At 38.3% G+C, this 12,855-nt stretch overlaps 1 protein-coding gene across 5 annotated transcripts in view; it reads left to right on the forward strand.

Annotated features, from left to right (window-relative positions):
* CCSER1 (coiled-coil serine rich protein 1) overlaps positions 1–12,855 on the forward strand; it is a 728,043-nt gene that overhangs the window by 73,010 nt on the left and 642,178 nt on the right. For all 5 annotated transcript variants that reach the window (XM_074823100.1, XM_074823102.1, XM_074823101.1 and 2 more), the window contains exons 2-3: positions 4,600–5,958; positions 8,565–8,752. In XM_074823100.1, coding sequence (XP_074679201.1) covers positions 4,644–5,958; positions 8,565–8,752 — 1,503 coding nt within the window. In that variant the 5' untranslated portion in view covers positions 4,600–4,643. The remainder of the gene's footprint in view (positions 1–4,599; positions 5,959–8,564; positions 8,753–12,855) is intronic.

Genomic DNA, 12,855 nt, shown 5'->3' on the forward strand with positions numbered 1-12,855 from the left:
TTAAACAGTGTTGAGAGGTAGTAGCGGGTTGGTTATTTATAAAGGGAGTGTTTGTACTGGCCTATGCGTTACAGTTCTCTGAATGAGTATATATTAGCTTTCAGTATGTACGTGTAATTATGATAATGGTAATATTCACAAATAATTTCAGGTCCAAAATGTTGCCTCAAAGGCAATGAGAAATGCAAAAGGCACCGACTGTTGCTTTTGCATACTTGCAGTCAATGAAAAAGCAGATCCGTGGCTCCATCTACTGGAGTTCAAAACCAACAGTGAGTGTTGCTCTTTATTGACTATACCGCACTCCGGCACACTTGTGTGAGTAACCACTTGTAGAAGCTGAAATAAAAAATTCTGCGTTTTGTTTTTCAGCTGGTGCATTGGTGGAGTAGATTTCTCTGGAGACATTGGTGTAATACTTTGAAAATTTTACCTGATTTAACACTTGCAGGGTTCTTTCTGCCATTACAGTCACTGTCTGAAAGTTGAACATTTTGTTTCTTTTGACACGATACAGTAATATATAAAATGTAGAGCTTGTGTAATTCTTACCCTGTACATTTCTGTATTTTATATTCATACAACTGCTGTAGGCAAGATAAAGGCCTAATATTGTGTAACTGGATGGTTCCTCCAAAGATCTCCTGTGTGGAAAGACGAAGGCCCAAGTTTAAAAAAACTTGGCCTCTTTGTTTTCTCCGGAAATTAAATCCATAACTCTTAAGTTATTTCTGAGATTAATTTACGTTTTGTAACATCTTGGTCCAGACCAGTGTGAAAGGAAACTACTTCCATATGATCAACTTTTTAAATTGCTAATAAGAGGGAAAATGTTTTGTTTGCACTTCGCCTGTTTCTCATTTACATTGATTTCAGCACAGTAGCTCAGAAACTGAGCTGTAGCCAAGCTCTTGAGGAAGAGCAGATCCTGAAATTATCCACCATTACTCTGGCTGCAATTAAATGTTTTCAAAATAGTTTACTTACTTTCCTTCAGTATATCAAACTCTGTCTTGTGTAATGCCGGATGAGAAAATGTGCATCAAAAATCCATTCCATAAAAAGCAAAATTTGAATATCTATCTAATGCAGCATTGAGTAAACACTCCAGTTTCAGCAATAACTGGATTTTAGAATTGAAAAGTATTACAAAGTAATGGTTTGTGTATTTGACCAAGATTCAGATATCTGTACAGAATACTGTGTAGACTATTTTTTGACAGTTCACATTATAAGATAATGATGCAAATTATATTTTGTCATAAACAAGGAGCCTGATCTAATTGAAAGCCCTCTTAGACTCTCACTTCTCCTTGATCCTTCTTTCTTACTTGACTTCTTGTTAGTATTCTAAAAACCTAATCATTTTAAGATACAAGGAGCTTTTTCTTAGGTCCTAGATTGGCTGTAGGGTCAGAGTTGTTGTCCAGTTTAAATTTGAAAGGGTCATCTGCAGTGGCATAATATCATTGCAAAGGTGTCTGCTGTTTTCTGTTTCCTCTGTTGCAGCTTTTGAGATGATGCCAGTAGGGATGAGGATGTTAGATACAGAAAACTAGTGGTTTCATAGAGGATATGTAGCTGAAGTGAATTTCACTCTGTAAGGGTCACTGCTGTAAAGTGGTAAGCAGAAATAATTATGTTAAATGTCAAGACTGAAAGGAAACACCTCCTGTTTTGCTCATAATAGGACATATATGGCAGTTTATAACCCCTCTACAATGTGTGAAAAAAATTAGTGAAAGATCTTATTTTATTAATTTCTGAGTGTATTTATATCTTGAAATGTATATTATTTTTTCCTGTGTTGCCAGCAGAATTGCCACTTGAAGTGCTAAACTTTGGCACTTTTACACTCCAAAATGTGCCTATATAGAAAATAAACAGTATATGCAAATAATATTCAAAATATTAATAAAATATACAGTATTTAAATTATTCAAACTGTATATGGACATAAGCATTCACATATGCATATATACATGTATGTGTTCATGGATGTGTGTGTTTTAAGAAATGTCCTCTGATAGCTATTGTAGACCTAGAAAGAGCAGTATATTATAATTGGTTCATATTTTATGGGTGAGGATTTCTGCTGCTTGGACAATAGGAGAAATGTTGTCAGTTTATTTGTGCCCTTCCTTCAAGAGGCAAGGAAGGAAGAATGGCTGAATAAATGCCGTTTTGTTATCTGCAGTTAGAGGCAATGTATTCTATTAAAACTTGTTACCACCTGGAAAGTTAAAGCCGTGTATGTTCACAGTTCAGTTATTAGGAATAATTCTATTATTATTTAGACACAGCCTTTTTATTTCCAGTGAAAGTTACAATCTGTGCTTTTTGCTCAGTTTTCTGCTTCCTTCTGCTCTCAACTCAGAGAATCTTGTAATTATAAACCAGGATGGTTTGTTCCCCAGTGAACTGACAATTAAGGCAGGTAGGAAGGGGGGTAATGGGAGCAAATGTTTTGTCTGAGCATAAAATGCCTATAGTGATTTAATGTATTTTAAACATATTTTGCTCATCTACTGCAGCTGTAAAACTACATTCTAAAGTCTTTTTTTTCAGCTGTTATGATGTTTCCTTCCTCTGCAAGGAAAAACACCATCTGTATATAATCTTGTGGTGTGTGTGTGTGCATATCCATACATATTGGTACGCCTGCAGGTATGCATTCACAAAAGCAAAAAAAAACCTGACACAATAGGTCTGGTAGTGGTTAAAGAACCAAGAGAGGTTTGTATGGGGAGGGTGGAGAAGGTTACATGAGGCTTTTGAAAGCCTATTTTCGGTAGACTGAATTGTGGACAGATGAACAAGCAGGTGTAGTGTAAGCCCCTGTGTGAGTTCATAGGGCCTCTGCTTCTCTGTGCCGTTGCCTCTGCTTTTGTTCTTACAGTGACGTAGATGCAAACTACTTTACATGTCAGTGAAATGGAACAACTGGCCATGCATCAGTTCATCTGGTGGATGTGGTTATTCTGGTAACGTCTGTGTGTGCCTGTACCATCAGTTCTGTCCCAATCAGTCTGAACTCAAATTTGGGTTTTAGTCGCAGGACCTGGGTATTGTCTAGGTTGGGTTTTAGCTTGTTGTCAGAAATCACCAATGACTTTCAGGAATTCGTGATTGTTCCCAAGCTGTTTCTCTCATCTTAAACTACAAAATTGCTTATTGATTCCTGGTGCTTGTGAATATTGTGGCTGCTTGGCAGTGCATGTTCAGATTGGAGCTGTACTAGTTTTTAAAAAAAAATGTTAACCACGTAGAAAGTACAGTCCAATGTCTAGTCAGAAATAGTCTCTGAACTTACTTGTTTTTTTTCACAGTAATATAACATCTATATAGTTTTATTACTCCTTAAATATTCTGTTCCCATTTTTATTTTCATGTATGTGTGTATATACACAGTGTATAAATATATATATTGTTCATGGATATTTGTTGTAGCTGCATAACATATTAAATTGCTCATTAGATGAATGAATTTGGTTTTGCACTTGACATACAAACATTCTTTAGATAAATGACCTGATTTTTATTCCTATGTGCTGAACACTTGCAGCTCACGAAGTTGCACTCTGGCATTTTACCTACAGCCTCTCCTATTCTTGTGATTATGTATCACATGTTTTTATTGCTCCCTCTGTGGTCCTGTCTCTCACAGTGATAGTTTATTATAATGAGAACAAAAAGGAGATAGAACTGGTATATATTTCATAAAGATTAATTTTCTTCTAGTACATCTGCTGTGCTGATCAAAATAAGTTTTTATGGCTTAAATATTGATAAAAAATGCCAAGTGTTTGTGTATGAAACACTTTTCACTACTTTCAAAAAGCTGCAAAAATAGCTAATTATAAGCAAGTAAGCTACAAGAGGATTTCAGAGAAGTGTTCAAATGAAACATTAAAGTTCAAATCTAGAAACATGATCCCATACTTTGACAGTGAATTCCTAGAACTTATAGTTCCTTAGGAAGAATTTTTAGTGGTGCATATTTTAGCTGGACTGCAATGCCAGCATTTTCTCTGCTGTAAGGTGATACATATAGCCTTTAGCAGGAACACACAAAGGAATTAAAAATCCATCTGAAAGTTCAGTGAAGATTGGAAAATTTAAATCCTCTTTTTTCTTGCAAAAAATCCGAGTATTTAGGAACACAAAATAATGTTTTGTTCTACTCAGATCATGAAAAATCAAGTCTTTCTAAGAGAGCTTACAGTTTATAAGACTTGTCCCAAGAACTTACAAAAACAAGGACATTTGGGTGATATATTTGTGTATCTTTTGGCATGTAGATTTTATACTGTTACCCAGTGTCATCTGCATTGTATAATATATATAATACTGTATCTCTCATCTATAGAATGTTTTCAGACACATCTTTGCTCAGCTGCTGGGTTTTCAGTGCTGCCTATTGAACATCACTTTGAAATTCTAAAAATCCTCAGTAATGCGTACGCAACAACTTGCAGCTGTACATAAAATTGATGTTGGCATCTCATGTATTTAGGCTGACTTAAAGTCTGTTCAAGTGGACTTTGAGGCTGAATCATTTATCTTTTTTTTTCTTTTTTTTTTTTTTTTCCATCCCAGATTAGCTTATTGGCTGCGAAGAGCCACGGACACTTTGTGCCCTGATGGGGGACTCAGGATCCAGACGATCGACTCTAGTATCTCGGTTGCCAATATTCAGGAGAAGTATTAGCCGGAGACACGACTCCCTGCCTTCCTCACCTTCTTCTGCTAATGCCATTGGTGTCCACACCTCCTCCCCATCCAGCACTAACTCCAGCTCAGGGAGCACAGGCAAGCGCCGGAGTATTTTCCGCACTCCTTCCATTAGCTTCCATAACAAGAAAGGGAGTGAGCAGAAGCCTGACTCAGCTAGTCAAAATGTTAACATCTCAAATGGTGCCCAGTCCTCTCTTGGCGCTTTTCAAAAACTGAGCTTAGAGGAACACATTAAAAGCAGAGGAAGGCATTCAGTTAGCTTTGGCAGCTCACGTAGCAAGAAGATAACAAGGTCTTTGACAGACGATTTTGAAAAGGGAAAGGAGCCCTCAGCTAATAAGAATGTCTTTATAAATTGCATAAGCTCTGGGAAGAATGAGGGTGATGATTCAGGCTTTGCAGAGGAGCAGAGCCGGTACTCTGTCAAACAATCCACACGGAAACTTCTCCCTAAATCTTTTTCATCACACTACAGATTTTCCAAACCAGTTCCGGAGAGTCAATCAGTTACCTCTGTGCAGCAATCCAGGTGCTTGCTGGAGGTTAAATCGTATGCAGAAAGCGAACCTGTGATCGCCAAGTCCTCTCCTCCATGTTCGGCCGAGACGACAGAGTGCATGGGAAGCTCCTTGCAGTCCCCGCTGCTCTCGGCTGACCTCACGGCTGCCCAGACCCCCTCTGACTTTGTCGCCCTGACGGAGGATTCTGTTTCGGATGTTGACGCTCTGCCCAGCAGCGGTACTGGGGTGCTGCTCACAGAGGATTTTGGTCACAGTGTCTCTACCTCTCAGATCTTCTTTAATCCTGCTGCTGCTCCTGTGAGGGAAATGGATATTGTGGAAAGTACTGGCCATTCTGCTGGTGTATCTCCTGTGAGTCATGCAAGCTTGTGTAGCATTGAATCTAATACCTTATTCAAAACCTCAGCTGCTAATCAAACAAAAGTATTGTTGCAAACCAATGAACTACACATGAATGATGCCAGGCACATAGGAGAAATTAGCTTGGCAAATGCACGTTTAGAAACCTTCGCGTTACAGCATAGAGAAGAACCAGTGATACTGTCTTCAAAAGCACAGGGGTTGAGTGGGGACAGAAATGAAAGCACGCCATCCAAGCACACGAGAGAGACTATTCCTGTAATGGAGTCTAAGATTGTTCCATGTTCTGAACCCCAGTCCTTTAAAACACAACAGGGTTATGAAACAAACCGTTCTAAAGGTATGTTTTGTGGTCTTCTCATTGTTGGGTTTGGTGGGGTTTTTTTTGCCTCAGTTCTTCTGTAAGAAGTGTTTGGTCATAAAGTGTTTTTGTAGAGTTGCAAATGCTAGCTAGGAAGTTCAAAAGTTATGCATTGTGTCCTCCTCCCAAAATTAGAGGAATTAAACAAAAAGTCTATGATTTTTTTTGAGCTCATGCCTTACAGTTTGCTAACACCCACCAGTGCTGTTCATAGCTATGCTTTCCCGTGGTAGAAAATGAATTAAGAGAGAGCGCACTGATTCTCGTCTCTTGTTGAAGGCTGAAGCTGGGATTTTTGGGGCATGCCTATTTTGGACTTGAGCCAAATAGTTGCATTGTTTGAGATGGAAGCATTGCCAGAGAAATACACCTTCTTTTAGTCTGGTTATGAAAAATGACACAGTTTATCTTATATTGAGCTGGGTTTCAAAATTTCCTGACTCTTGCTTGCTCTATTCAACTGGTGTTATAGAGTAGCTTGGAGTAGATGTTTCTGTGGCAGAATAACACAGTATGAGACATCCTGTTTCTGCTTCCATCTGAAATAGCATTGTGCAAGTTCTCATTATGTAATCTGTGAAACAGAGAGAGTTATTTACCACCTAAATTTCACTGGATCTTTAGCTTATGAAAAGAAATTTGGAAATATTAACAAGATTAAGTGGAAAGGCTTTGCCTAGAAATCCCAGTCTACAGAGATGCAGATGAATAAAGGTACCAGGCCCTTGAGTGAAGGACACGTCAGAAGGCATTTATCTCTGACAGTTTATTTTCTCAAACCAACATAAACACTGGTACTTTCTTGCATAATTCTGAGGCTGTATCTGGTGGGCCAATATTTGTGAGTTAACAAGACCTCATTTATAGTGTTTATGTTAAAAGATGAAAGACTGTAAACTCATATGAATTCATACCCATCTTTTTGCTTGGACATTTATCTAGACATGTAGATTATAAGCAATCAAAAGCAATCTTGCTTTTTGAATTATTTGTCACTGCAAGGCTTGGTTGGATATCTTGTACATAAATGGCAATATAAAGTCAAATTAATCCACTAAATTAGCTTTCACCAGAAGAGACCTCTTTCCCTCAGAACCTTAGTCAAAATATTTCCATTTATATATGTTACCAGTCCTGAGCACTTGGTTGGCCTTCCTTGCAACATTGACTCGCTGTGAATGAGCTCATCTTTTTGAATATGACTAGTAAGAGTGTACTGCAGAACAGCAAGTGAGCAGCTCGGAGTGATGCTTAGGAGTATGCAGGGCATTTGAAACTCATGCATTGGCAGTTGTATATTTAATCTGTATTTTTGGAAGGCAGCTAACTGGAGTTGAAACTGTGACAGAGGGATTTTTGTAAATGGGATTCATGTTCACAGAAACACTAGAGCTAATAATCAGTAGAGCTAATACATAAAAGTTGATGATGAATTGTTATGGTTTTATAGTGCTGTTCAAAATGCAATTTTTTTTGACTGTGTGATGAAGAATGTATTTAAAATTAGAAACTGGCCAAGCATCAAAAGGACCATTGAAAAAAGATATAAAATCCTGTTGTATGAAATGAAACAAATATAGAAAAAACTTACAAGGCATTCAGTAAGATATGGTTATAAGTAATTTTATCTGTTACAAACAGACTGGTTTGAACATTTGGTTTTGCTAAAATAGTATTTAAAAACAGATGTGAATGCAAAATATTTCTGTGCATTTTTTTAGTAGACATTTTCTATAGCAGGATTCATAGCTGATATCATTATAGACAGTATTGTGAATGTGACGTTAATGTATGAGCATGTTTGATGTCCCATATATTTCTTAGTATGCTTTTATATATTTTTATGTGATACGGATTTTTTTTAAAAGCCTTAGAGGAAATGTCTGTTCTCTCGCAAAAGGCAGAAGAGGATAAGATTTTCTGTGATACATTTATTATGCTATTATGTTTTTCTCTTTCCCTATATCTAAATTTGTCCTAATGCCTCAAAATGTAATTTTTCCTCCTCTTTTCTGATGTGTTATTGTTTAACAGCAGTAATTGGGATGGGGATTCAGCCTGCTGGCTGCAGGCTGGGTTTGGAGGGTGTGGGTGCAGACCTGAGCTAGGAAGGCCAAACAGAAGCCAAAACCAATGTGCATCCCTGTCCTGTGCAGTAATAACAAAGCTGTGACCTGGCCCTGCAAAACCTAGACTTGCCTCTGGACACAGGGTAAGGCAGGTTGCGTTTTGGCAGCAGTGAACCAAGTGATAGTTTCTCTAGTGGATTGTACTGGACAGCAGTTTGGAAATGCCCTAGAATGAGGGAAGAAAGGAAAGGATGGAGCAAAGGTCCTTCTGGATTCTGTGAGGAGCCATGGACTTGGCTGTAGCGTGCCGAGTGTGCTAGTCACTGGGGGCTGAACAGTGAAGTGGTGGCCCAGGTGACAGTTTTATCTGGGTAAGCAGGATCTGCTTTCTACAGAACATGCTCTATGCAATTGCCTTTCAATGTAAGCATTTCAAGCAAAGCAGTGTTCCCATTAAGAAAATATTTGTAGAGAATAGTTCTTTCTAGTGATTGCTGGTTACTTCTCTATTTGTAGTCGATCTTGCCAATAGTTTCAGTCCATACCGAGAAGGCAGATTTGTTGAGAAACGACTGAGATCCTCTTCAGAAGGTACTGCTGGAGGCAGTCGGCTGATCATAAAACCAAAGGATGGAAATACAGAAGAGCTTAATAGCCTACGGAAGCAGAGAGCAAGCTCATCCTCTTCAAAAATGAACAGCATGGTGAGTTTTATTTCCATCTGCCTAAGTTTTTGCTTTTCTGTGATTGGTGTAACTGTAATGAGAAGCAGCATCTTTACAAGTAATGGATGATAATAAAGGGGGGAAAAAAAACCCGAGCTGTCTCAGGCTTCCAAAATATGATCCGGGCTCAGCTACAAATATTAAAAAGTATTTTTTTCAGGACGTGATGTTGTGAAAAGGTTCGCATATTTTCTGCGAAGAGATTCTTGTCATGCTTTGCTGATTAGCCTGGGAGAAAAATTAGTGGGAGAGGGAGACTGTAGCAAAATTCAGTATGACTATTTCTGAGGTTAAATACAGTGAACTACTCTGTGGCAACACTTGGTTGTTACTGTGTTAGTTGTTTCATGAACACATGTCTGGTATGAGTGAGATGAGATTTAGATCAGAAATTGGATAGAGAGGAAGTTATCTGTAAGGAGGCTTGTTTGAAAAGTCTGAGCGATCCCTTTCAAAACTGGTGACGAGTTTGAATGCTTTCACTCTGAGCACAAGGTAAGGAGGAGAGGAAAGGATCTCTTGAACCCTTGCGGGTCCCAAGGACTGGAACAGCTAAGACAGATCAGATAACTGCAGGAGAGTACTTCTTAAACCTCTTCTAGTGAAGCAATAGTAGAAGGAACTGACTGACTGACAGGTTTGTGTTTTCCTATAGCCAGTGAGAATAAACATTTCAAGGTGAGTGTAATTTATACTTACGCATGTGCTCTCCAGTGAGTGAAGTAAAGGAAATACTAAGATTGAACATCTACAGCAGTGGTATCTGCTCTTCAGCTTATGGGAATCACTAAAACAACTTTTATGGACATTATTAGATCAAAATATTTTATTCATCATGCTAGCTGAAAAAAGAAGGATTCATTTTGTACTTGTATCTGAAAACAGCTTTTCTCAGAAAGCAAGAAGCTCCAAGTTTCTTACCCCTGCCTAGTTTCTAAACAGATGTGTAAATAAAGGGGCTTTTCTGTTTCAGGTTTACATAATAGCTATTATGTTACAATGATGCAAGATCAAACACATCCCTGAGAGACTCAGTTGTGAACACAACTGCTCTTTTGAAGAGAGAATTTTTTCAGTTTTTTGGAGATGTGAAACTGATTGGTTCAAACTGATGTTAGATTTCCAGTTACGTGCTCTTTTGGTGGAGTTTTACAGGCTAATGCAAAAACTCAACAACTCATTCCATTGCTTAGACAACTTTTATGACTGTGTGCTGCTTTGGCTGCCCCTAAACGTAAAATCTTCTCTCTCACCCAAGAAGTCAAGGAAGGCTAAAATTGTCTTCCTTTGTGAGATTTGCCCATGCTAGTTCCTGGTTGGTCATTTAAAAATAGCTTCCCAGAGAAGGATCTAATTTTGTGTGAAATACCTTTACAGAACCTGTGGTGGGAAATGGGTTTGGATGTTTCTTAAGAGGATGTGAAGTCTGTGTTTTTTCTTGGTATATCTCACCCATGAGTCTGAATGTATCATCCAAATGTTCCTTTGTGGCTGGGCTTACAAATGCTGCTGTGGATGGCAGGAGAAAATTACATCAGTACTAAGCACATTCTTACTATGGACGGCCGATGCACAGCAGACTTTTCAGTGTGCCAGTGTCCTGAAGCAATGGTCACTAAAAACACTCAACTAAAATGGAGTTACTTGATGTCTTTTACACAAATGCTTGCCTGTACACTCACTTTGTGTAACCTGGACAGATTGGATTACCTACACTTCAATGACAGGATTATTCTCCTCTTAGCAGTATCAGATTGTGCAGATTTATCTGTATTCACTGATGAATTTTATACGCCCTGAGAGGGCAGGAGGCAAATTAATTTTAGGAAGGAAGCCTTTCTGGTTTTTAGATTGTTGCTACCTTGTCAGATGAAGTAGTACAGTAATGCAAAATTTATTTCAAAAAAACCCCCTTGATTTTTTTAATGTTTTTTTATCCACATTAATACATCCAGAGATACATCATAGAAATAAAGAGGTAGAATTGCTAAATAGTAGAAGAAATGTTTGTGCTATTAAAGCATATAGGTATAGCATGTTTCTCTGTTTCTGCAGGAAGTTCACATCTGAGTATCAGTGAATAACATTTTTTCAAAGCCAGAAGAACATGATGACGTTTAAAGATGCTGTTTCATGTAGGCATGCACAGTGTTACACAGATGTAGTTCCTGCCCCAAAAAGCTGGTTATCTGTGGCTCAATTTGCCTTATTTGGGTTGTTAGACCCAAGCTGTTAGGTAGATCTCTGTGTTAATACTAGGCTAGACTGATGCCATAGTGTTTCATTCTATTTAGCCCTGTATTAATGATGGGACTAGGAAGGTGACAACACAGTAACAACAGGAAGTAAGCAAAATGTGCATGGGGGGTAGGTGGTGAGTTGAGTCTCTTCATGTTTTGTGTGTGAAATCCACAGGGTTTTTTTCCAGTTCCATTAGTGAGATTGTCCACAAATTCACAAGTGCTTGCTCATGCTTATTGCTATTACAGTCACAGACCAAGAACTTTTATGTCAAGATAACCGCATAATTATGCGTGAAGGTAAAATATATCCCAATACATATGGATGTCACCTTCATATGTTAAGAAAAAACGCTAGATAAAAGCTTTTTTAGTAAAAACTGAAGTATAAGAAGTAGTAAAACAACCAAAACCAACACTACACCCCCTTCCACACATGTGTGTCCGTCCCTCCCCCCCCCCCCCCCCCAAGCAAAAGAATAAACAGAGTTTCCTTGAAGGAAAAGGAATTAAAAATGGAAGAAATTGAATGTTTGTAATAATACATATCTGAACAGTAAAAAGGCCCCTTCAAAATACTTCTCACAAGCAATGTTTAGCACCACAGTAACATATTGTTACCAGTGAATGATCTTAATGAAGAATAAATACTAGGTAAAGAATTGGAGTTACTGAATGATGTATTATTAAAAACCTTAACCTAATTTTCTTGTGTACCTAAAAAAACATTAGTCACTCTTCTGTGGCCACCCATTTTCATTTTGTTCAATTTTGAAAGGAAATGAACCACAGGCATTTAAGGGATGACAAGTTCATGGGAGATGGCCGAGGCTTCCCTGACCAGGGCAGCACTCCTGTTCAGTTCTGCTCCGAGGCACCAAGTGAGTGGCAGTAGCTGTGGATGCCGGTTTTCTGGCATCATCCAGACATCGTGTTAGGAGCTTTGTAGTGTAGAAGATACCCTTTCCTCACAAACTGAAGAAGGTCCTCCAAGACCCTGTTTGCTTTCTTTTTCTTCTTGGCAAGCAGTGTTGGTGGCTTCTGCTGAGGGGCTAGTGGGAGTAAGGAGCCAGAAGAACTGAGGGGATGCCAGGTTTTCACAGGAGATGAGAGGAAGAAAAAAAAAATTAGTATCTGAGAAACTGTTCTTCCTCCTAAACAACTTGCTCAGCAGAATATTCTTTCAGGCAGTGCTCTTTTTGAAGGCGATAGATAAAAGCTTGGGTAGGTGGATCTCCTAAATACTGAGAATGTGTATCAAACCTACAAAGATGGTCACCACCTCCCCCAAGACTGGTATTAACTCACTAGAGAGGTGTGGAAAGTAATGATAATCTGGACAAGAGCAATGCTACTCATAAATGAGATTTAGGGAAATAAAACAGTCTTTCAAAGTAACTCTGCAAACATGTCAATTTCATAGTAATGTAAATAATGAACTGAAACAGACCCTTGAGATTAGCTGCTTAGATTACTAATTATGTGTTTTTCATCAGAAAGGTTTCAAAGCCATCATTCTTGCAGTGACCGATTTCTGTCACAAGATGCCACCCTTTCACTAAAAGTGGTTTCAGACTCTAGTACTACAGTTGAAGACACGTTTTTGGAACAGTTTAATACTGATTAGCCTATGCAGTATAATAGACCCTTTTCAAATTAACATGGTTGATACTGATGAAGTTTAAAGAGATTTATATTGCTATAGAAACAATGGTCATTCAAACGTTCCAACTATGAAGTCATCAGTTACACCTTTAAAAATTTAGACATAACATATAGATTAATTAACTACGTCTCAGAAGATTGATAGCGGCTATGGCTGACCTCTCTGTTCTCCAGCTA

This window comes from Strix aluco, chromosome 4, assembly GCF_031877795.1.
Source record: "Strix aluco isolate bStrAlu1 chromosome 4, bStrAlu1.hap1, whole genome shotgun sequence".
Lineage (NCBI taxonomy): Eukaryota > Metazoa > Chordata > Aves > Strigiformes > Strigidae > Strix > Strix aluco.